Consider the following 25,927-nt stretch of genomic DNA (forward strand, 5'->3'; position numbering starts at 1 on the left):
TTTTTTGTTTTTTAATATACCTGGTATTTAACAGTAGTTCTCATTGGTAAAAGCTGGTTTGATAATTGCGTTTGCAAATTCTTTTCCGTTATCTTACTGAAGTACTGTCTGTTAGACTTAGACGCTGTGAATATAGTAATATTTTACCCGGACAACTTTGCGGGAGATAGCAGATATACCCTTACTTCCCCTGCCCATATTTAAAAATTGAAAAAAAAAAAAAAAAAAAGTGAATGAGCCGGGAATTATTATTGCTTCCATTTTACTTACCTTCCGATTATCACATTTCAGAATTTTTAAAGAAAGGGGCACAAGGAAGATATCACCGCATCGCCGAAAGATCTTTGACAGAAAAGGGAAGCAATGATAATTTCCTCGTTTATTCACTTCTGGGATTTCTAAACAAGGGCGCAGTGGAAAATACATCTGACATTCCATCCAGGTTGTCTGTGTTACGTATTTACCTGTATTCCAAATATAGTGAATATATTACCCAGACAGCCTTGCGGGGATGGGAGCCAAATTCCCACCCCATTCCCTCATTCAAAAATAGGAAAAGTGAATAAAAAAAAAATTACGTGGAACATTTTTGGTATTTCAGATAATTTTACAGCTTGTAGAAGCTGTCACGTCACACAGGGCAGAGCATGCTTTCTACAAACTTTAATAAACTTTCTGCATACTATACAGGGTGTTTCAGTTAAACGTTTCAGAACTTCTAAGAGGGGTAGGGTACATCCTGACAACTCGAAATCATATAGCAATGTGGGGTCGGAAATGCTTTCCTGAAGCGGTGTTGTACACAGAAGCACCATAAAAAGAAAAGAGACCGTAAGTGAGAAATCGTTTTAATAATACATGAAAAGAAGCAAAAGGTACATGGATTAAAGTGTTCGAAGTTTCTTCAACCTCGTATTGCTTTCGCACAGTGGTACCTTGGAAAATGTGCTACAAATCCCCTTTTTCCTGCTGAAGTGTTGTTTTCCGATGAGGCATCCTTCACAAGGGAAGGAATTTTCAACACGCATAACGACCATATCTGGGCGGTCGAGAACCCGCATGCAATACGACATCGTGCAGCACAGATTCGATTTTCGGTCAATGTATGGGAGATCACCTCATCGGACCTTACCTGTTACCGTGTCGTCTAACCGGACCTATCTACTTGATCTTTCTGCAGCAAGTATTGCCACAACTTTTGAGAGATGAACAGATTTCTGCATCGACGCAACAAGACAATGTGGTTCCAACACGATGGAGCCCCTGCCCATTATAGCGGAGATGCTCGTAACTACCTGGATGTCACATTTGGTCAACAGTGGATCGGACGTGGTGGTCCCGTGCGTTGGCCTGCTCGGTCACCCGACCTATCATGTCTTGATTTTTATTTCTGGGGTCATATGAAATCGCTAGTTTATGACACCCCTGTTGACAATGCTGAGGAGCTGGTTGCAAGAATCGCAGTAGCTGCCGAAGAAATTCGCCTGGAGTATTCCAGAATGTTCGGATGTCCATGCGTCGGAGATGTGAGGCGTGCATTGTAGCCCGTGGAAGAAACTTCGAACACTTACTTTAATCCATGTACCTTTTGCTTCTTTTCATGTATTATTAAAACGATTTCTCACTTACGGTCTCTTTTCTTTTTATGGTGCTTCTGTGTACAACACCGCTTCAGGAAAGCATTTCCGACCCCACATTGCTATATGATTTCGAGTTGTCAGGATGTACCCTACCCCTCTTAGAAGTTCTGAAACGTTTAACTGAAACACCCTGTATATACCTTCTACAAACTTTCGAGGTATCTGCCGGAATTCATCTCCGGTCTTCCTGCAAAAAAGATGACAGAAACGATTTGAAAAAAAAAAAAAAATAAATAAATAAATAAAAAAATAAAAATAAAAAAAAGTTCTTTTGGCTGCAGCCTTTGCTACAGTTCGTTCCGTAGGTGTTCAGTGGAGTTGAGGTGTTGCTGTGAGCCATGGCCGGTTGTTGTATCCCCCTAAGCTATAACTTTTAAGAGACCCCCCCCCCTACTGAGTAAATTTTAGGTTTAAGTGTTTCATGTTCATCAGAGGGTGCTTATAAAATGCTAAATACATAGTAATGAATAAGTTTTTATTAAATTTAAAAAAACCCAGATATTTTTGGTATTGGTAATAATTAATATCAATTAAATTAATAATATAATAAAACAAGACTATTTTCATTCGTTTTTGTTAAAAAAAAAATAAAACGAAATTTTTTGCTTTTAACAAATAAATAAAATAATTTTTTATTCAATTATTAGTAATGATTAATAAACAATTTTATTTATAAAAAAAATATTCGCTTCCGTGATTTCATTATGGCAAAATCTGAAATCTTCAAATGATAAAGCTTTTCATTTTCCATATAAGAGTTTGCTTTGAAGCATGGTTGTATGACATTCATTTTTTACCCTCTTAAGCCTGCTAAATGATCTTTCTTCAGAGCAATTAGTTATCATCAAGGTAAGAAAAATTCAAAATATAGTTTCAACATTTGGAAAAACTGACTGTATTTTGTGTTGAGTTATTATATTGTATAAATTTTGATAATTAAAATAAATAAATTTTGATAATTACTTTCTAAAGAATCCGTGATAGGAATGAAAGATTTTATCCTAAATTTATCTTTTGCGGAAAGATCATCAATATCAAATGCATTTCCATCATTAATCTGTACATTTTTAGATCGTCTTTTCTTTTCTTTGCACTTATAATTTGTTTCTTGTAATTTTTTTTCTTTTGCATTTTGTTAAAATTCATCGAAACTATTTCTGATTAATATGCATACAGTTTTTAACCAGTATTTAATGATGTTTGAAGATCTTGTAATATTTTTGCAATATTTTGCTGGTTTTTTGAAACTGTTCCAATAGGTAATTCCGTAATACAAGCATAAACATAAATTCAAGTTCTTCCATTTTTTCGTGGATAATTATAGAGGCTTCTCTTTTGGTTTCGCCATTTTCGTATTCATCCTGAAATTTAATTAAAGCATCGATAATTGAATCAATATTTATTCCTAATTGCTCTTGTAGCTTTAATATGTACTGTACTTCCCACCTAGAGTCAGAAAGACGTTTTTGAACTTCAGATTTAAATCCCAAACCAGATTTTAAAATAGAGCATAGTTTTGTCAAAGCAGAGAAAAATGTATAGGGTTGTTGCAAAGACATTTACTGCGTCTATGCAGCGTGGCCAACCAAATTTAATGAATGTCCAGCGCGGGGAATATATAGGGCATATTTATTTTTTTATAATTTTTTTTTTTTTTTACTGCATATTCTTATATTTCTCGGACATGTCCAGGAAATATGAGTATGCAGTAACAGGCCTACGATAATGCGGCCAACACATTGGCTGCGTTGTCGTAGGACTTTCCACTACCCTTGCGAAAATCAATGTTACATTTATTTTTAATATAATCAAGTTTCAAATTGGCTAAATTTTCTCCAGAATGGTTTTCTATTGGAATGAATGCTAAAAATCGTTCAACGGGATGACCATCGTGATGACATACATATTTTACAATAACAGTTAATTGATTAATTTGTGATAGATCAGGCGTAGAATCAGACAAACTAAAGTAACCAGCTTCTTTTAAATCTTCAAAAATAGATTTTTTTTTTACTTCTTTAGCCATTAAATCAATAATTTCGTTGCATGTTGTTTTAGATAAATATGATGGCTTCCCAGACCCAGAATTCCCATAACAACCAATATGATCAGTGTGAAAAGGATCAAATTGAGCAATTAGTTCTAATAATCCGAGAAAATTTCCATTTCGAGGTGAATTATATTTCACGTCATCACCCCGAAATGGCAATCCTCCTCCTTCTGCCAAAGTAGATACAACTGCAACAATACGTTGAAATACCTGCCTCAAATATATATATATATATATATATATATATATATATATATATATATATATATAAAAGATTGTATTAAAGAGTAAAAACAGAAAACATCAGAGAGTTAAATAAACTGGATATGGCAAATGTACCGAAGCGCGCAAAGCAGCAGCAACGGATGCAAATGTAAATATATGTATGTTATAATTAATATGATAAATAAAAGTAAAAGATGGCAGTTCGAAACATCCGGAAAGTTTAAAAAATTATGATGCTATGTCAGGTGTAGTCCCCCGATGAAATACCTGATTTAGCATCAATATTTACTTTGCTGACATCAGATTTCATTATTTATTATTTTCGGAGTACTGTATTTAGTAAATTTTTCCCGCCTTTATCTGATGTAGGCTATCGTAACTTTCTTTTGACATTTTGATATAATTTTTTAAACTTTCCGGATGTTTCGAACTGCCATCTTTTACTTTTATTTATCATATTAATTATAATATATATATATATATATATATATATATATATATATTTTAAATTTGGTTATCTAAAGTAGATACACCTTTTCTTGATAAATATGTGAGTGTTACAATGGAGTTAATTTTTCCTGCCTCCCCCATTATTTTCCTACCCCCCTTTAATTTTCCTACTACAAATTAAACCTTAATTGTTTACTTTCCTTTTCCCTCGTTTAATGCGCACTTAAGGATTTATATAGAACCTTATTGTTCCAATACTAACGAAAACCCGATATTTTGACAAATACATTACATATTAATATAAAACACTGAAAGCAAACTGTCTGACAAAAATTAGCTAGCCGTTTTTGCCCCACTTTCCCCTAATAGGTAAGTAAACAATCGCAGATTGTTTACTTACTTATGGCACATTCGTAATTTATTGATTCCAAAAATAGGCGCATTGTAAAAACAACCAAAAGTATATTGCGAGAAATTGTTTTTTACGACAAGCATGGGCGCTGGCAGGATATTTTGCAAAGTGGTGCATGTGGGCATAAATTTTTTTGTTCACCAAATATTCGAATACAGGTGACCCCTGCTTAACGCTGATAATTTGTTCCGGAAAAACTGTTTTTCCGTAATTTAACATACGTATTTGTGAATTGCAGTCTATGCCATAGGATATTTCCTAATCAATAATAATCGTCGGTCAAAATATATTGTCAAAAAAAATTTAATAATCAAAAATTTGTACTGTACATATAAAATAATCTCCATTCCATACGTATATAATTATGCGGTAAGTAACTACATCACGTATCAAAATTAAACTTAAAATGCCAATCCATTAAAATCCAATGGCCATGGGCTGTCGTTTTCATAGCTTTGATCGATTTTGGGTTGTACTTTGGACTTTCTGGTAAACTAAACGGGGTTTAACTTTAAAATATCCTGCTGCGTTACCACCCAACAATAAAGTCAAATGATCCTTCGCCGCTTTGAAGCCTGGCATGTTTTTTTCTTCTTTTAGGCATTCGTTTCCAAAAAAAATTGTTTCATCTATGTTAAAAACTTGTTGAAGTATAACACCGCTCTTCATTAATTTTAACAAGTTCTTTGTTTGAAAGTTTCGGCTCCTTGATCTGCACTTATGGCTGCTCCCTTCAGATCATCATATTGACTAATCAGTTTTTCTAATAATTAACTTAACAAAATTCTGTGTTGGATATTATCTTCAATAAAATCATTTAGAAGTCTCCATTTCAATCATAATAGCTGGCCTAGCCCTAACCAATTTAGTTGCTTGCAGTGGAACAGCTGTCTTTCCTGCCTGCTGCTCAATTTAATTCTTTATTTTTTATAATTGTTCTTACAGGTAAACCTGCCAAGCCTAAATTATTGCACACATCCACTTGTCCTTGAACGGAATTGATTTGCTTCAAAACGTCTAATTTAATTTTCAAATGCAGTCTTTTTCTTACCATTGTAGTCTTCGTAACGGGTCCAGATGTTGTTGCTTTTTCATTCTTTTCCGCCATTATTAACTCTTTGAAAATGTAACTGCGTTATATTAATTATGATACAATGTTTGAGTAAACTGTCCATTATGGACAATGTCTAACACTGTACTGAGTAATGACTAGGACTTTGGATAAATGCATGTAACGCAAATATTACAAGCAATATACTTAATAACGTTTTAAAATGTTGATCTCAGAACTAAATAACAAGTCACTGTATTGGCGTGGGAAACGCTGTTTCATTTCGGCTACATCAGATGAAACATTTTCGTTAAACATGCCAAAAATTCAATCTTTACACTGATGAAAGAGCGTTATAGTGAGTTGTGACAGCGTTAGTGAGATATGGGTTATAATATAAGAACAGTGTTATAGCGAATCTGCGTAGATCGAATCGCTTTATGTTGTTGTTGTTTGTTTGTTATTTGGTTTTTAGGAGCATTAGCAACTAAGGCCATATTGCTCCGGGATATGCGGTGGTCATTCCCTGACCTTTCTGCATCCTCCGTATTTGGTGGTGGTGGGCTCGAACCCCGGTCTAATCAAGAAGCGTGTGCTACGCACTGCTGCTCTTTCCCACCTGGCTACGGAGGCGCCGAATCGCGTTATAACGAGGGCCTTGTGTACATGCAATCTTAATGAAGTCAAGTTATTAAAAATTACGTATTACAGGTAGGTCCCGTTTTACGATGGTCCATTTCACGACTTTTCACATTAACGACTGTTTCAAAATATTACCTGAAAAAAATTGAAAATAGCAAAAAAATCAGAACTCAGTAACACGGTGCAGCAACACTGAAAGGAAAAGCTATTTTGTAAAACCTATCCCCAAAATAAAAAACCCAAAATCTGTAAAAGACTTCAGACCAATCGCTGTCGGATGCTCTTTGCAAAAAATCTTTGAAAAAAACAATCCTGCACACCATTATCAAGCATTGCTTTAAGCACAGGCCAGAATACCTGCACTCAGTACTTCCGCAGAGATCGACCATCACCAACCTCATGGGGACACTGCTAAGGATCCAGCAAGCACTAAACAGTAAGCAGCAGGTGGACGTAGTCTATTTAGCTGTGGCATCCGCGTATGATAACATATCCATCCCAGCTCTCATAGTCATTCTGCGGGACTACTTTCACATTACAGGAAATGCCCTCCATTTATTAAAGAGCACTCTTTGGCGCAGGCAAATTGCGGTGACAAACGAAAACATGTGCGCCACGTATGAGGTAGATAAAGGTGTCCCGCAAGGAGGAGTATTGTCTGCCACACTTTTTGCCATAGCCCTCGAACCCTTCTTAGCCCAGAACAAGAAGCACTTCATCACATATGCCGATGATATAAAATTTTTTATTACCTCAGGAGATCAGAAATCAGCTGACTACCACAACCAAGTGGCTAATACTAAAATAAAAGAACTTCAAGAGTATCTAGATTGTATCGGACTGCAGTTGAACGAAAAAAAGACGGCACAAATGACTTTCACAAATAAAATAAAGCCAAATAAAATGGCAATATTTGTGAACGGCATCCTCGTCCAAAAGGCACAGTCAGACATTGATCTTGGTCTCAAGTGGGACGAAGGCCTGACCTTCCGCCCACACTTCGCATACATCCGTAACAAAACATACGCGGCGCTTTGGGCAACCAGGCAGGAGCTCACCGGTATTAGAGACCCCTGTCTGATGAAGCAATACATCAACAGATGTGTTACTCCTATTCCCCTATACGCGGCACAAATCTGGTCTTCAGCTCCCGAATGCAGTATCAAAGCCTTTCTTGGACTCGAATACTGGCTCTTGAGATGGCTGAACAGAATTTCAGCTAAGCCTTTTACCATCTCAAGAGATGGTAAAAGGCTTAGCTATACTATACTCCAATTTAGAGGTCACACCCTGGAGACAAATAATCACGTCAAGGAACATAATGACCCTCGCTCAGCTTTTAACGGGACGACTGGATGCACCGAAAGCCCGAGAGTGGATAAAATACCCGGCGAAAAACCAAGAAGAGTTGCAGATAAGAAACCACAACTGAAATCGGCATTTACGCAGTTAGATAGCCTCGGAAGATTCTTTCCAGCAAACACCATCCAACTATTCAACAACCTCAATATCAATCCTGAAAAGCTCTGCAATTGCAAATCCTACAGAAAGGAATTTCTCAGAAACTCTTACTTGCAAATACAGATGTAAGGATACAGTTTCAGCACCTTGTTCGGCCAGACACAAGCCACTGGGCTTTAGGAAACCCGACCTCATCAAGAAATAGATGTCAGGATTGTTCTACCTACACAACTCTAATCCCACAGAAGAAGACGACTGCTGGAAATTTGAACTTTCAAATTTTTTATTTTACTGTATCGCGGTCATTCCTGTTGTTTCAAATGCTGTACGTTGTTCGGCTGTAAATATTTGTGTTTATGTAAATACGGTGAAACTCCCACTTGTGTGTGGTTAAGCAGAAGGTATGCTTCAATTGTCATGGTATTATGTTCTTACCAGTTTATGGTAGTAAAAGCCTTTGCGAGTAGTTAATAACTCAAATATTCTATATTCCAGATAATTATAAATCAGATATTATGTATTTCATGTATTTTATAATTGTAACATAGATGTATGTTTTGTAGCATAGTTGTATATGTATGTTCACCCTCTAGCCTGTGGCTGTAATCGGGTGTTCTCCTAAGAGAAATAAACTGATGATAATAATAAAAATAACACCTGCAAGTCCAAACACGCACTAACGTTTTTTGTGGTGCATTGTGGGAATGATAGCTACGCCAAGAGTTATTATTATTAATAGCCATATGGTGCAAGGAAGCCTGAGGCTTATGCTGCACCGGGGGGGGGGGAATTCCCAAGTTGCCCTGAGAGAGAGAGAGAGAGAGAGAGAGAGAGAGAGAGAGAGAGAGAGAGAGAGTGTCGAAAGTAGAAGGTAATCACCAAGAAAGAGAAGAATGATGATATCCAGCTCAGGACCCCTGGTGTGCCAAGCCCATACCCACCAGTTGTGAGCCCCCGGGGTTCTTTGTTTACATTCAGTGTACCATGTTCTGTGCTGGGGGGGGGCAAAAAGAGTGTAAAACACTACCAATTAAGGAGAAAATGGATGTGATTGTCACACGGAGTCTGGTGAGCATCGATCGGATGTGTGTAAGGCATTGAGTTTAGCACCTTCTACTAAATCAACGATTATGAACAATGTTCATAAAATAAAACACGCACACAGGGATAACAAGTGTGTCATCCTCCAGAACAACTTATTCATGCAGTGAGACAATGGAAAAAATGGAGAAATTGTTAGTGTTGTGGGTTGATGATATGAACCAAAATAACATTCCTGTTACACAGGTGGTAATTCTGGACAACGCAAGTCATTATTTGATGAAATATGTGAGGAGTCTGGTAGCACTGAAACATTTACAGCCATCAGAGGGTGGTTTCATCAGTTTAAAAACTGTTGTAAAATTCACAATGTGAAAGTGTCTGGTGAGGCTGGTAGTGCTGACGTCGCAGTGATGGAAGAGTATCCTTCTGAATTTAAACGCTAAATAGACGAAGGCAACTACCACCCTGATTTAGTTTTTAATGTGGACGAAACGGGTAGTGAAGTCATCACTTGAGTAAATACGTACTCAAGTGATGACTCCACAGGACCAAAGTAAAATTTTATTTTATTAATTATTTTATATATAAGTATAAATAAAACATGTGCATTAAATGTTTAAAATATTTAATTATTTATAAAGAATAGAAATATTAGTGCATACTTGGGAAAAATTTTGGGAATTTTGGAACCTATCTCATTCAATTACATCACAATTTGGGTCTTGTTTTATGATTTTTCATTTTATGACCGTTTTGCTGGAACCTAAGCATGCTGTAAAATGGGTCCTACTTGTACTTCGAAATCCAAAATATGGTGCACTTGCACCACCTTGCATCATGCTGCTGGCACCCATGATGACAAGTGAAAGCACTAAAGCAAAAAGTCTATAATAACAACAATAATTTTAATCTTTTGTATACTGATGTTCATTATTTATAAATTTATTTTTTATTGTTTTTTTTTGTACTGACCGAGGCCCTTTGTAATGCGAGGCCCTAAGCTGTTGTTTGTCCAGCTTGTGCGTAAATCTGGTCCTGCTGTGAGCCGGCGAGTATAAATTTTTGATGTAGTCTATTTAAATCAGTATATGTTACATAGTATTTTTGTTGTAATATTGACAGGGCTTGTTTTCATAGTACTGCCCCATATCTGCACAGGTAGCACAGTGGTATCATCACCGTCCTCTGCACACCAGGTTCCAGGTTTCACTCCATGGCTGAGTTAGTTGGTTTCAGGCTTAGATAGCAAGGCCACTAAGCCTATATTCTCTGAAATCGTATGATATTTCTGAATTTTTATTATAAAATATTTCCAGTACTATGTTTCTATAAGCAACATTGCATAATAATTTTTATTATTAAGTATTATTTATACTTTGTAAAGCAGTTAAGTCCAAACTAGATTTCGAATAGGCTAAGAGTAGAAAACTTGCTTTTAGTCCAAATGGTAGCTGAGCATTCTGGCTCTTGCCAAAGCTATTGGCTGCAATTTTTGCCCATCTCTGTTCCCATTTCTGACAAAACCAGATGGTTCTGTTGCCACATCAGCCAAAGATAAAGCTGACCTGCTAGTATCCTATTATTCTTCCAACTCATGTATTGATGATCTTGGTAAATCACCTTAAACCATTCCCAGCACACTCCATTCAATGCCTCCTGTGGGCTTCCGTCAAAAGGATGTCAGAAGGATTTTGATGAATCTGATGCTAAGGAAATCCCTGGTCCTGATGGTATTTCTCCACTTGTTCTCTAAACCTGTGCTCCTGAGCTTACTTCTGTTTTGTGTCGTCTTTTTGCACTTTCTTATTCCAAAGGTGTTTTTTCTTCTGCTTGGAAATTTGCTCCTTTCCAACCAGTTCCTAAAAAGGGTGACATATCCCTTCCATCCAGTTATTGTCTTATTGCGATTACTTCTACTCTTTCCAAAGTAATGGAGAAATTAATTAACCACCAACTCTTAAAAATATCTGGAAATCTTTCATCTGATCAACGATCGCCAGTATGGATACCGTCCATACGTTCCACTGGTGATATTCTGGCTTATGTTGCCCATCTATAGACAAATTCAATGGAAAAGTTTGGTGAAACTCGAGCCAGAATATTCTTGACATTTCAAAGGCTTTTGGTCGTGTTTGGCATAAAGGTCTTCTAAATAAGCTTCCATTCTATGATTTGCCAGCTGTTCTTTGTAACGTTGTATCCAGTTAACTGCTCACTGCAGGTGATAGTATAAATGTATCCGGTCTTTACAAAACAGATTCCTTCTACCTACAAGTGCGGGCCAAGATGATAGACATCCCCCCCCCCTCCAAAAAGCCTTGCAGAGTCCTTCAAGTCTTGATTTAATCCACAAGGCTTTCAGCATATAATCTCTCCTATCATGCCATTGGTCTGCAGAATTGCAGACCAATAGACATTGTGACCTAACTCATGACATTTCTTCAGTATGGTCCTATATTTGTCTAACAAATCGTCAGATCGTGTATGCTTAGTCGAAGAGAATATAATAATATTCTCCCCCCCCCCCCCCCCCCAAATATGACAGTCTGTTGGTGACATCATTAATAGTTGCTCACGGCAGACATACTCTGGTTGGTTCTAGTCCACCTGTCCATATTACAAAAAAGATTTCCCGTTTCCCTGACAATGGAGTCTCCTAAGAGAACTAAGTTCTTTTGAACCAGAATAGTTTGCACTTGGTTATTCTGTTCTGGGGCCTGAATCGGGAGTGCATCACTTGGTAGGTTGCTAGAGTCTTGAGTCCCTGACGAGCTCCCAGTAACATTATTCATGAGTGAAGCACTCGTTTTTTTCAGTGACTCAAATTGTTCGAGCAATGTACCAAATTGTAACTTAAGATCAGTGCACTCCTTACAATGGTGACAAAGAAAAGAATCTTCAAGTGAGCTAGGATTATCCACTAGGTCGACCTTGTAATACATGTCACAGGTTCTGCAAAGGATAAAATCATGACTCACCTCACTATCGCCATTGGCTATTTCTGTATGACTCCTAGTACCCTCTGACAAAGTGTTCAAAGTGATCTTGTAATAACCATTATGATATTTACTAATTATTAATAAAACAAACTTTCAAAAAATTAATTTTTTTATATTATAAATATAATCAAACTATTACAGGGAAAAAAACTTATTATTAAAATAAACTTTACAATATACTAAAAAACCTTTGAAATCCTGCTCTACTTCACTAATGCTGCTTTAATCCCCTCTTATCTATGCTTCTTTAATGTGCAATGAAGAGCTGTATAGGCATGGTAGTAATAATTACGTTCTTTCAGAAATGGTTTTAAGGATTTTGATGATTTTATATTTAGTTCTTAGCATTAGCATTAGTAGAGGCATATGATGCAAGAAAGCAAGCTTATTCAGCATCAGCCAAAAAAAAAAAAAAAAACCCTCTCCCATTTCACCCCTCCGTTCGTTCGAAATACCTGTCCAGTTGAGCTTTAAATTTGTTTAGGCTATCAACTTCAACAACAAGTGATGGAAGTCGGTTCCACCAACCAACCACCCGCTGGCCAAAGGCAAATTTCCGCACATCTATCCGACATCCGTCCTTCCTCAATTTGAATTTATGCCCTCTGAGGTGATTATTCTGAGAAAGATGAAGAATCCCATTGGCATTGAGCATGCTCAAACCATTCAAAGCCTTATACACCTCTATCAGATCACCTCGCCGGTGCCTAGTCTCCAGACTCTGTAATTTGCAAAACTTAAGCCTTTCTTCGTAAGAGCAACCCTTTGTTCCATTTACTAATCTTGTTGCCCTTCTCTGTACCCGTTCCAGCAGCTCTACATCCTTCTTGAAATGAGGCCTCCAGACCTGTATACAGTACTCAAGATGTGGCCTAACCATTGCCTTATACAAGGGAATAATCACCTCCTTATCCCTGCTAGAAAAATTCCTGTATATCATTGACAAGACACCATGAGCTACTCTTGCAGCTCGTCTGCACTGCTCAGAGAACTTCATATCTGCCTGCACAATTACCCCCAGGTCCTTTTCATTCTCCACCACTGTCAGTGTAGTACCGCAGAGTTGATACATTGCTCTGGGGTTACTGTTACCCATATGTAGTACTTTACATTTGTCAATGTTAAACTTCATTTGCCACCTCTCAGCCCATCTGTTCAACCTTTCCAGATCCTGTTGCAGCAGCATAGCGTCAGTAGTGTCCTTAACGACCCTGCCAACCTTTGTATCATCTGCAAACTTAGACATTAAACTTGATATCCCATCATCAATATCATTCATAAACACCGAAAACAACAATGGACCCAACACTGAACCTTGAGGAACTCCACTAATAACATTAGTCCACGTTGAGCAGTGTCCATTGATTACCACTCTCTGTCTTCTGCCACTCAACCATCCCCTTATCCATAGCAGCAATTTGCCTCCAATGCCACACTGCTCCAATTTGTGCAGCAGTCTTCCATGTGCAACAGTATCAAAAGCCTTTCTAAGATCCAAATATATAATATCAAAGTTATTCCCTGCATCCAGTTCTTTTGTGACTACATCATAGTATCCAATCAAATTGGTCAGGCAAGACCTGCCCTTAACAAAACCATGCTGCGTCTGAGCTATAACTGAATTCTTGTCTAGATGATCCTGCAGTGCTTCTTTAACCAGTGCCTCCATTAATTTACCTGGAACAGAAGTTAAACTAACAGGTCTATAATTACTTGTGTCAGCCTTTGATCCTCCTTTGTGAATTGGGGTCACATTTGCACATCTCCAGTCTATGGGTACCTCCCCTGAGTCCAAAGAAGCTCTCATAATTATTGCTAGGGGTTTGCATACTTCCTTTGCTGCCTCCTTTAATATAACTGGATAGATCCCATCCACCCCAGGTACCTTTTTTATGTTTATCCTCAACAATCTCTCCTCCACTTTCCTCTCAGTTATTACAAAATCATCCAGCTCACTGCCAATGTTTACTTTACCTACATCATTCTCCTTCCTGAATAACTCCTCATGCGTGAATGTAGATGCAAAATACTCGTTTAGATTGTTAGCCACCTGAGCAGGATCCTCAACTGTTGAACCATCAATATCCAGTGGACCAATCTGATTCATCCCTTTCCTTCTCGAGTTCAAGTATGTAAAGAACTCCTTTCTGTTTTTCTTTGCATCCTTTGCCAAGGATTTTTCGTAGTCTGCCTTTGCCTGCCTAATCTCCTTTGTGACTTGGTTACAGACCAACTTATATCTATCATAGGCTTCCATGTCACCCATTAATTTGTATGTATCCCATGCATTTTTCTTCTCTGCCACATGTCTCATTAGTCCATCTGACAACCATTTAGGCCTAAACCTTGAACATATAATAAACCTAAACCTTCTTATGTCATATAATTTGCTTGTTTTGTTGTCACAATAAAATGAAATTGAAAATGTTCTATATTAGTTTTATCTTTAGATGGGGCCCCCAAATTCCAATTTACCTTGGGCCCCATGAAGATAATGTGCCATTGTGAGTCTGTCTACTAGACCAGCCTTAGAATACATGCTACCGACTATACAAATGGTGAAGTCGTGACTCACACTGGAAATGCCTGCAGGTATTTCCATTAGAGTCCCGATATCCCTGGACTTTGTATTGTAAGTAGATCTTGTAGCAACCATAATTTAAGTAAAATTTGAACTTTACAAAGATTACGAAATTAAAATTTACAAAAAAATTTAATTTAGGTTAACAAAATACCGCAGAAATTAAACTGTTGAAAAAACTTAAATCGCTAAAGAAGTTAAATTTAAACTACTGAGTGAAAGATTGAAATTCCCCACAAAATATCGATAACAAAGACTATTTGAATATTAAGCTGTAGCCAGGGGTAGGGTCAGCAGGTGCATTGTATCCCCTGATGCTGAAATCTGTTATTGTGGTGTTTTTTTTTTAACATTAGGCAATTGGAACCTTTGTTTTTTTTTTTTTTTTTTTTTTTTTTTTTGTGAATGCACCTGCTGACAAAAAATCCTGGCTCTGCCACTGGCTGTAGCTTTCAAGATACTTTACAAATTTAAACAATACTTGCAAGACAGTAATTTTAACCACTAGTGAAATTAAATTTAAATTTTAACCCAATGAAAGTTATAAATTTTACACTAAAATATTGATAGCAAAGGCTATGTGACTATTTAGCTGTAGCTTTTCAAATTCTTATCTAATGAAATGTATATAACTGAAGAGCCTGAAAATGTTCATAATTAAAAGTGCTTGAATGTACAAGGAGATATTTTCCAAAATGAAATATGAAAAATTAGAAACAAAATAGAGGTAACATATCTATCACAAAGCAGTGAAATAACTTAAGGCATGATAATCATTTAACGACTCATTCATTCTCATGTGAAATATGTTCAAATTCCTTTAATATCATATTTTTCTTCTTTTTCTGTGGTATTATATGATATTTTAATATATCATAATTATTATTTCTTTTCCATTTGTGTTTGTGTGTTTCAGTTGTAATTTTACTAATTAACAGTTTTTTAGTAATTACTGTTGTTAGTTATAACAATGCTTATGAAGATAATATGTAAATGACAATATATTTATTATTATTATTTTTTTCTCTGATAGCCACCGCAGGGTGTCAGTGGGAATGTACAGTTTAATAGTAGTAATAGTGGCATGTGATGCAAGAAAGCAAACGTATGAGCTTATGTAGCATCAGCCAAAAAAAAAAAAAAAATTCACACAACCATTCTCTCTAAAATGTTTGTCGAGTTCCTCCTTGAATTTATCTAAGCTATCAACTTCCACAACGACAGATGGAAGTTTTTTTTCCAGAAATCAACCACCTGCTGGCTAAAGGCAAATTTCCGCACATCTATTCTACAACTGTCTTTCCTTAATTTGGATTTATGCCCCCTTAGGTTCGTAATCTGAGCAAGTGGAAGAATCTCATCAGAATTCAGCTTGCTCAACTCGTTCAAGGCCTTATACGCCTCAGTCAGTTCACGTTGCAGGTGCCTAGTCTCCAGCCGCTGCAATTAGCAGAACTTAAGCCTCTCTTGGTAAGAGGATCCCTTTGTTTCCCTCACCAATCTTGTTGCCCTTCTCTGTATATGGTCAAGTAAATCTACATCCTTCCTAAAATGAGGCCTCCAGACCTGTATGCAGTACTCAAGGCGTGGCCTGACCATTGCCTTATACAAAGGGATAATCACTTCATTTTCCCTGCTAGCAAAATTCCTGTATATCATTGACAAAACCCCATGACCTGCTCTTGCAGCTTATCTGCATTGCTCAGAAAACTTCATAACTGACTGCACAATTACTCAGAGGTTTTTTCATTTTCTACCACCCTAAGTGTAGTACCACACGGTACGTTTCTCTGGGGTTACTTCTACCCATATGCAGTACTTTGCATTTGTCAATGTTAAACTTTAGTTGCCACTTCTCAGCCCATCTGCCCAAATTTTCTAGATCCTGTTGCAGTAGCACACTGCCATTACTGTCATTAACAACCCTGCGAACCTTTGTATCATCTGCAAACTTTGACACTAAGCTTGATATACCTCCATCAATATCATTGATAAATATACAAAACAACAGTGGGTCCAACACCAAACCCTGTGGAACTCCATTAATAACATTAGCCCACAAAGAGCAGCATCCATTTATTACCAACCCCTGTCTCCTTCGACTCAACCACCCTTTTATCCCTTAAGGTCAACTTACCCTTAATACCATTCTGCTCCAATTTGTACAGTAGTCTTCCACGTGCAACAGTGTCAAAAGCTTTCCTGAAATCCAAGTATATGATATCAGAATTATTTTTTTGCATCCAGTTCCTTTGTAACCACATCATAGTATCCAATCAAATTTCCCTTAACAAACCCATGCTGTGTCTGAATTATTCCTGCAGTCTTGTCTAGATGATCCTGCTATGCATCATTAACCAGTGATTCCATTATTTTACCTGGAACAGAAGTTAAACTAACTGGTCTGTAATTACTCGTGTCACCCTTCAATCCCACTTTGTGAATTGGGGATACATTTGCACATCTCCAGTCCATGGGGCCTCCCCTGAGTCCAAGGATGCTCTCATAATTATGGCTAAGGGTTTTCTTAGTTCCTTTGCCACCTCCTTTAATATAACTGGATAGATCTCATCCACCCCAGTGACTTTCTTATGTTTAACTTCAATTTCTCCTCCACTTTGCTCTCAGTTGTTACAAATTCATTAAGCTCCCTGCTACAATTTGATAACCTTTTGGCATTTTCCTTTCTTAATACCTCATGTGTGAATGTAGATGCAAAACACTCATTCAGTTTGTTTGCTATCTGAGCAGCATCAACAGTCGAACCATCAATATCAAGTGGACCAATCTGATTCATCCCCTTCCTTTTAGAGTTTATATAAGCAAAGAAATCCTTGTTGTTTTTCTTAGCATCCTTTGCCAAAGATTTCTCGTAATCTGCCTTCGCTTTCCTAATCTCCTTTGTGACTTGATTACAGACTAGCTTATATCTGCCATAGGCTTCTGAGTTGCTTAATAATTTATATGCATCCCGTGCCTTTTTCTTCTCTGCCACAAGTCTCATTAGTTCATTTGACAACCAATTAGGCTTAAACCTTGAAGAATATTTTTCGGTAGGTATGAAACGTCTAGTAGCTTCCACGATTAATTCCTTAAATGCTTTCCACTTAGAATTTGCTGTTGGTAACATCAGTTGGTCCCACTGTACAGAATTTAGAAACTCTGAGTTTCCCTGTAATTGTGTTTGTCAGGAAATATACTAACTCTTTAGTTAACAATTTTCTGTGCGTTTTTTTCTTTTTTACAGAATCATATCTGCATATTTGTTTACCTGTACATTATTGTTGGACCACAGCCAAATGCACCGACTAAGGACATTTTGTGGTGTTTTTGTCTGCCCCACAGGTGAACAAATAAAGTACTCATTCCTGTTTTAGAATGTTGTTTTATGCGATATTTAAATGGAATTTAGTAATAAAAATTGACGAGATTAATTTAAGATATGTCATATGAATAAAAAAATCATTTTATTTGTAGTTGCTGGAGAAGAAAAGATCATAATGTCTTCAGAAGATGGTGATATAGAAATTATTGCATCTGTTCCTGCTGGCCATAGAAAGAGATGGAATCAGAATTTAACTTTTAATAACAGTCACCATGAGAGTGAAGATTGTAACCTCCTGAAGAAACCAAAATTAGATGAGGTTCAAAAATATGTAATATATGTTGTTAATTTTGATGTTGAATCAGCTATTCAATCTACATTAACAAAAATAAACTTTCATTCACATTTTGAAAACCAGTTCAAGGAAGTGTCACAAAAGATTGATCATTTAGGAGGTGAGTGTAATCAAGTGTTAAATTTTATGCCATGATATACATGTATAATGTGCAAATATTTTCCCTTCCTTCCCAATAGTTTTCTACTGTTTGTATTCTCATTGGCATTGCTGTTATGATTGGTAATCATTTTAGTATACAGCTCTCTAAAATGATAATCATTTTAGAGAGTTGTATTCTATAACAGTAGATGTTAATAAATCAAAATTTTTTAATACTGTATATATTCCAGTTCAACCACAAATAATAGCATATCATAAAAAAAAAAAAAAACACTTTTTGTGGAAGTTGAGATGAATGAAAGATGAGCAGAATATGGGGAGAGGTTTATGTGAATTAGTATTAATAGTGGCAAAGGATGCAAGAAAGCAAGCTTATACCAAAAAAAAAAAAAAAAATCCTTCATCGCTTGTTCATCTCCTCCAGTAGTTTGTCTAGTTTTTCCTTGAAGTTATTCAAACTATTCACTTTGACAACAACAGCTGTAAGTTTCTTTCTACATTCAGCTATATACTGGCTGAAGGCAAACTTCTGCACATCTATCATGCAATTATTCTTCCTCAGTTTAAATAAATTTATACTCTTTCATATGTGTACTCTGAGCAAGAGGAAAAATGCTATCAGCATTGATCTTGCTCAGTCTTAAACACCTCAGTAAGATCACTTTTCAGGTGGCTAATCTCCATAAGCTGAAATTTGTAGAACAGAAGCCCTTCTTGGTAAAGCACACTTTTGTTTTACCTCACAAATCTCATTGCCCTTCAGATGAAGCTTCCAGACATGTATGCAGTACTCCAATATAGCCTAACAGTGGGGTAATCAAGATATGGCCTTATACAATGGGATAATCACCTCCTTATCCCTGCTAGAAGAATTATTGTATATCATTGATGAAATCTCATTAGCTGCCCTAGAAGCCTGTCTGCATTAGTTAGAGCACTTCATATCAGACTGTGCAATGAGTACTGCTACCAGTATGCAGTAAGGGTAGCAGTAATCTGCATATATCAATGTTAAAATCAGTTTCCACTTCTCAACCCCTTACCTAATTTTTCTAGATTGTTTTCAGTAGGCCCTTGATTACTGTTATTAACCACACTGCCATTCTTTATCATCTGCAAAATTAAACTTTAACCCTGAGGACAAATGGGCCTGTTGTACTGGGATCCATGGTAAATGATTATTAAGTATTAGCCAGCAAAATAATTTAATTACAAATCGATACTGAATTTCTTTGATTTCAAATAGATACTGTAGCTTTCGAGACAAATCTTGCCTCTTTTTCAACAGAAAAATTGAAGCTTAATTATTCTAACGAACACAGTTATGCATGCAGTGAGACGTGCGAGGGCACGAGGTAGGTGGTTCAATCATTGTTGTTGTTTGTTGTTGTTTGGTTTTTAGGAGCATTAGCAGCTTAGGCCATATTACTCCGGGATATGCGGTGGTCATTCCCTGACCTTTCCGCATCATCCATATTTGGTGGTGACGGGCTCGAACCCCGGTCTAATCAAGAAGCGTGTGCTACGCACTGCTGCTCCTTCCCACCTGGCTACGGAGGCGCCGTTCAATCATTAAACTGATGTTTGTTGTTGCTGCACGGATGTGTGCAGTTTTTCTCCAGTGCTTTTCTAGACATAAAACGGTTGTCTCTAAGATTGGGTGTAGTCTCATGCCTTTGCAGCAGTTCATGGCTCTCGAATTGCCCAATATATTGGGTGACTCGAACCAGAGGTGGTGGCAAAAGTGTCAGACGTGGTCAGTTATTTCATAGTCCCGTTTGGGATTGAGGTTATGGTGGGTGGAACACTTCTGGTGTTGAAGATAAAGATAAGAAAGGCACCTGGAGTGGATGGAATCTATCCAGTTATATTAAAGGAGGCAGCAAAGGAAGTAAGCAAACCCTTCACCATAATTATGAGAACTTTCCTGACTCAGGGGGAGGTACCCATGGACTGGAGATGTGCAAATGTGACCCCAATCCACAAAGGAGGATCAAAGGGAGACATAGGTAATTACAGACCTGTTAGTTTAACTTCTGTTCCAGGGAAATTAATGGAGGCACTGGTTAAAGAAGCATTGCAGGATCATCTAGACAAGACTTCAGTTATAGCTTGAACACAGCATGGGTTTGTTAAGGGGAAGTCTTGTCTGACTAATTTGATTGGATACTACGATGTAGTCACAAAGGAACTGGATGCAAAGAATAACTTTGATATCATATATTTGGATTTTAGAAAGGCCTTTGATACTACTGCACAAATTGGAGCAATGTGGCATTGGAGGCAAATTGCTGCTATGGATAAAGGGATGGTTGAGTGAGAGAGGACAGAGTGGTAATCATGGACACTGCTGTTTGTTGACTAATGTTATTAGTGGAGTCCCTCAGGGTTCAGTGTTGGGTACATTGTTGTTTTCTGTATTTATAAATGATATTGATGATGGTATATCAGGCTTAATGTCAGAGTTTTCAGACGATATGAAGGGTGGCAGGGTTGTTAATGACACTAATGACAGTACACTGTTGCAAAAAGATCTAGAAAAGTTGAGCAGATGGGCTGAGAGGTGGCAAATGAAGTTTAACATTGACAAATGTAAAGTACTACATATGGAAAGCAGTAACCCCAGAGTAACATATCAACTCAGTGGTACTACACTGACAGTGGTAGAGAATGAAAAGGACCTGGGGGTAATTGTGTAGGCAGATATGAAGTTTTCTGAGCAGTGCAGATGGTCTGCAAGAGTAGGTCATGGTGTCTTGTCAATGATATACAGGAATTTTTCTAGCAGGGATAAGGAGGTAATTTTCTCCTTGTATAAGGAATAAATAAAAAGTAACTTGTTACCTGAAATAACAAACTCAAAGAAATAATGATACAATCTAAGATGGAAATTGCACCAATTATAAACAGAAATATATAGGTATGCATTTTGAGACAGAGGCAATTATATTGCTATACTTTAAAATTGTAGAAAACCCAAAAACAGTGAAATGTTGGCATGAAAACTCATTATTCTAGTGACATTGCGTGGCTGTCCGGTAAAAAAAATTATGATTACATTACTCCCTTGTTTTAACAGTTGGCCATTCCTCCCTGTCATGTGTCACAGTGAGAACGAGTAAATATTTACCTCAGATTCATGGCATGTGACTGGTCAGGAGGGAGAGTGCAGTAGCACACACAGGCTTTGAGTAGACTGTGATTCAAGCCTGTGACCACTAAATATGATTCACAATTATAAATGTGATTTATTGTTAATGCCTTTGACCTTGGTGGTTGTGCTGGTGTATGAATAAGAACAATTTTTTTTTTTTTTTTTCTAATAAAATGTACTTGATAGACATGGATAAGAACAAAGGATTTGATTGTGATCTGACTTTGAAAAAGTGATGATTGTTGGTTACCTGTTGAAGGTTGGCAATTTCATGGAAACTATGAATCTTGTGGACTGTTTGAGGAGTGCTGTAGTTAAGGTGTTTCAGAAATGGACAGATAGTGAACAGAGCAGCAGTTAACGGAGGAGGCCCGTGCCTCATTCATGGTCTTGGACTATTTACATTGTGCAAATCGATAGATGAGAAATGATCACTTACCGAGGATGATGGTAGATGGCTCTCTGTCTTCTAACTTCTCCACTAATGCCGGTGCCCCCCCAAGGTTCTTTCCCCCACTCTTTTCCTCTTATATATTAATGACCTTCTTCCATTGACTGGAAATCCTATCCATAGTTATGCCAATGATAGCACATTGCATTCCACTTTCCAGTTCAAGAAACTTTGCCCTGCTGAAACGGTTTCACCAATTCCCAAAATGCCGACCTCCAGGTAATCCTTCAGTGGAGCAGAGACAACTTAGTTGATTTCAATCCTTCTAAAACTCAGTCTTGTCTTATATTTCGCAAAAAGGATTCTTCTGCTCCTATGCTTATCTTTCGTGATACTCTGATTTTTAGGAAGATGATATATTTCTCTTTGGGTTTACCTTGACTTTTAATCTCTCTTGGCACAAGCACATTACAAATATTGCTTTCTCTGCATCCAAAAGAACTTTGTTTTCTCTTTCGCTCTTGCCTTTACTTTTCTTCCAAAACAGCTGTTCACTCTGTACAAATCGAAAATCCGCCCTATCATGGAATATTATTCCCACATCTGGGGTAGTGCCCCCCAAAACCTCAAGTGTCTAGATTCCATTCAGAAGAGGGCAGTTAGGTTGATTAATGACTCATCTCTAACAGTCTCTCCACTTGCTGTCTCATAGACGTACTGTTTCTGCTGCATGCCTTTTCTACAGATACTTCCATGGGCACTGTTCTTCTGAATTGGCTACTGTAATTCCCGCTCTCTTTCAAAACAGTCCAAACACGTGCTGCCACCAGCCAACATCCATTTACTGTGTAACGTCAAACTCATAGAACCAACTTTTCGTCTTCCTCATTTATTCATTCAACTGAAGTTTTCTGGAACAACCTTCCTTCATACATATTTCCTGAAAATTACAGTCTACAGAAGTTCAAGTCCAGTGTCAACAAATATCTTCTTTCGTCTTCTCAACCTCCAACCCAAGCACGGTACTAAGGACTATAGGTTATAAAACCTCTCGTTTGGGGTTCTCATAAAAAAATCAGAAAAAATCTAGCATATAACCACTATAATGATTTACTATGTCATCCTGCTCATGATTTTTTTTATATATTCATGTTTTAATCTTTTAAATCATGTATTATGAAAGTGTTGTGCTTGACTGATCTTTAATAAATGTTTGTTTTGTTTTTAATGATTGCCTCTCTCTGCTAACTCCCATCCACAACAGAGATAAGTAAAAGATTATTGCGGAATTGAAGGCAAAACTACCAGTATAGTCTTCAATGAAAAACACAACGTGGACTCAAACTGCAATATTTTTCAAGAGAAGTCCCCCCCCCCTCCAATATTGTGGGTTCAGAGGTTGTCCTATTAAACTGCTAGGCACATTAGAGGAATTTGAGACAGTGGAACCTTGTGGCACTCATCGCACCAACATAAGAGCCACAACAACACTAACATTGAAAATTAATAGGAACACCCACTGCCCTTCATTCATAAGGCTCCTCATAATACTGGCGCCACAACTAGTGGCGTGGCGCCAGTGTTACGAGTGTTACGAAAAGTGTACAGAGTGTGTGATTACAGTTGAACCTCTCTCTAATGAACTTCCATATAGCAAAATTTTCTATGTAGCGAACTTATTTGATTTCCCCTTGGTCATTACATTGAAAATATTTTCGTATAATGAAGAAAATTTCCATATAACGAACTGATTTCGAGAGACCTGGGTAAGCATTGTTTGCACCTCTGCCCTTTACGCAATAAAGCTGATGCTGTAGAAAGCATGAATTAAGAGCTAAAAGTATTAAGCATTAATCTCTTTAGCTTTTAATAGCTAAAGGCTTTTAATTCATGGAATTAAAACATTTTCCAATTTAATGGTACCTGTAAAACCCTACAGGAGGAAACTTTCTAACCATGGCATGGGATAGAAAAAGATGGAAGTTTGGGAGGGGCGTTTGCCCAGCAATGGGTCACCAATGGCTAAAAAGAAGTAAAACCTATACAACATGCACTACTATGCCAAGAAGTCCCACTGGTCAGCTGTCCACAGCCATTGGCAAAGATTAAGGCATATTTCCGATGCGGGCATTGGCTCTGGTCAACCCATTTTATATCATAAGTGTCCTATTAGAGAATTAGGAGAAAGTGATTTTCCTTTATCCTGGAAATTCATCTATTGTTTCAAAGAAATGAGTCATCCACACTTTCACTAAATTTCACCTGTCTATGTTTACGTGGCAGCTACAAGTGATCCCTAAAACAGTTTTAACTGCTGTGCAAGTAACCTCATGATGTGTAAGAGGAAATCCTTGAGTGTAATGTGAAAAAGTGAAAGTGCTTAATAGTGTAGATCGCAGTGTTAAAAAAGAAAAATAAATCATTTTCAAATTTAATGTGAATGGGAGAATGTCAACCATTCTCAAAAATCCTATTTCAATTCTTAAACTGTTTGAGGAAACGGGACCTAGTTGGAACTGTGCGAAACTATGACTTTGGGAAGTTGTAGATAAAGCCATTTTTAAGTGGGTGAAGTTGATTCGAGACCAAAATGTGCCAATATCAGGGCCCTTAATAAGATAAAAGGCTATGGAATATGCATCTTTTCTGGTTCATGAAATATTCCAAGCCAGTTCTGGTTGGCTGGAGAAATTTAAAAAGTGCCATGACTTACTTGATAAAATTATTTCTGGTGAAAGTGTGGTTGTAATTGAATAAGTCAGTACCCATTGGAAAGAAACAGTTTTGAAAAAAAATTATGGAGGACTATGAGCCCTAAGACATTCAACGTTTAAGAAACAGGTCTATTTTTAAATTGTTTGCCCAACAAGCCACTGACTTTTAAAGGTGATAAATGTGTAGGTGGTAAAAATAGTATGGAGAGAATTACATCCTTGGTTAGTTGGTGCAAATATAGCTGGTAATGAAAAACTGAAGCTTTTGTTAAAAGGCAAAAGTAAACAACCATGATGATTCAAAGGAGTAAAGTCCTTAGAGTTGGACTATAACTACAACAAAAACCTTGAATGACAAGCAATTTGAACAGTGGATTTTAAATTTCGATAGAAAGATGACGAAAGAAAACAGAAACATCACTTTGATTGTTGGCAACTGCCCATCTTCACTTGGTAATTTCAAAACTTACAAGTGTGAATCTTGTTTTCTTCCTACCGAATACTTTGTTTAAACTGCAGCCAATGGAAACCAAGGCATTATCAAGAATTTTAAAATGCACTACTGAAGGTGCATACTGAAAAAAATTCTACTGAGAGTAGAAACTAACCAACATATACAGGGTGTCTCAAAAATATTGGTACAAACATTTAGGGGAGGTAGGTAACATCTAAAGGAATGTGAATTGCATAGGAATCCATAACTGGAAACGTCACTGTAAGTCGGTACATGGCGCTGTTCATCAGTTCGCGAGAGGGAAAATTTCTGATTTACTCATTCAAGCAGTAGTTGCCGCACGAAGAGCATGCATTGATATATGAACTGTGAGCTGGCAGACATGCACCTAGTGTATGGATTAGCAGAGGGCCCACACGGTGTACGCCTCCATGTGGCACAACATTGCTCCGCAATAAATGTGTGGGCAGGTATGGTCAGTGACTGCTTAGTCGGCCCATACCTGTTACCATTCTGCATGAACTCTGCTAAATATCGGATCTTTCTTGAACAAGTTCTACCAGGGTTACTTGACGATGTTCCAGCAAATGAGAGATGTAACATTTGGTTTCAACATGACGGAGTGCTACTGTCAAAGAAACTCCAGGTGTGTTCAACTGTGTCCGCCAGTCCATGCTGCGTCGGTGTCACGCATGCATCGCGTCTCATGGTGGAACCTTCGAGCATCTGTTGTAACATCACGAAATGCATCTTTTTATCCATCTCCATACTCCGTTGTTAATATTATGTCAAATAAATGTTTGGCACTAATTATTGTCTTGTGTCATTTCTGCTTCTTGTGCCTCTGCTACTACTTTCCGGTGACGTTTCTGGTTAT

The 25,927-nt window shown here is 37.3% G+C and overlaps 1 protein-coding gene across 1 annotated transcript in view; it reads left to right on the forward strand.

Moving 5' to 3' along the window:
- Positions 1-25,927, forward strand: part of egg (SET domain bifurcated histone lysine methyltransferase eggless) — a 536,019-nt gene that overhangs the window by 112,616 nt on the left and 397,476 nt on the right. Inside the window, exon 3 of the mRNA XM_090386075.1 lies at positions 18,033-18,335. Within this exon, the coding sequence (XP_090242201.1) occupies positions 18,056-18,335 (280 nt within the window). The 5' untranslated portion in view covers positions 18,033-18,055. The remainder of the gene's footprint in view (positions 1-18,032; positions 18,336-25,927) is intronic.

The sequence above is a fragment of the Mastigoproctus giganteus genome, chromosome 12 (genome assembly GCF_048544385.1).
Source record: "Mastigoproctus giganteus isolate SK-2022 chromosome 12, ASM4854438v1, whole genome shotgun sequence".
In the NCBI taxonomy this organism is placed as follows: domain Eukaryota; kingdom Metazoa; phylum Arthropoda; class Arachnida; order Uropygi; family Thelyphonidae; genus Mastigoproctus; species Mastigoproctus giganteus.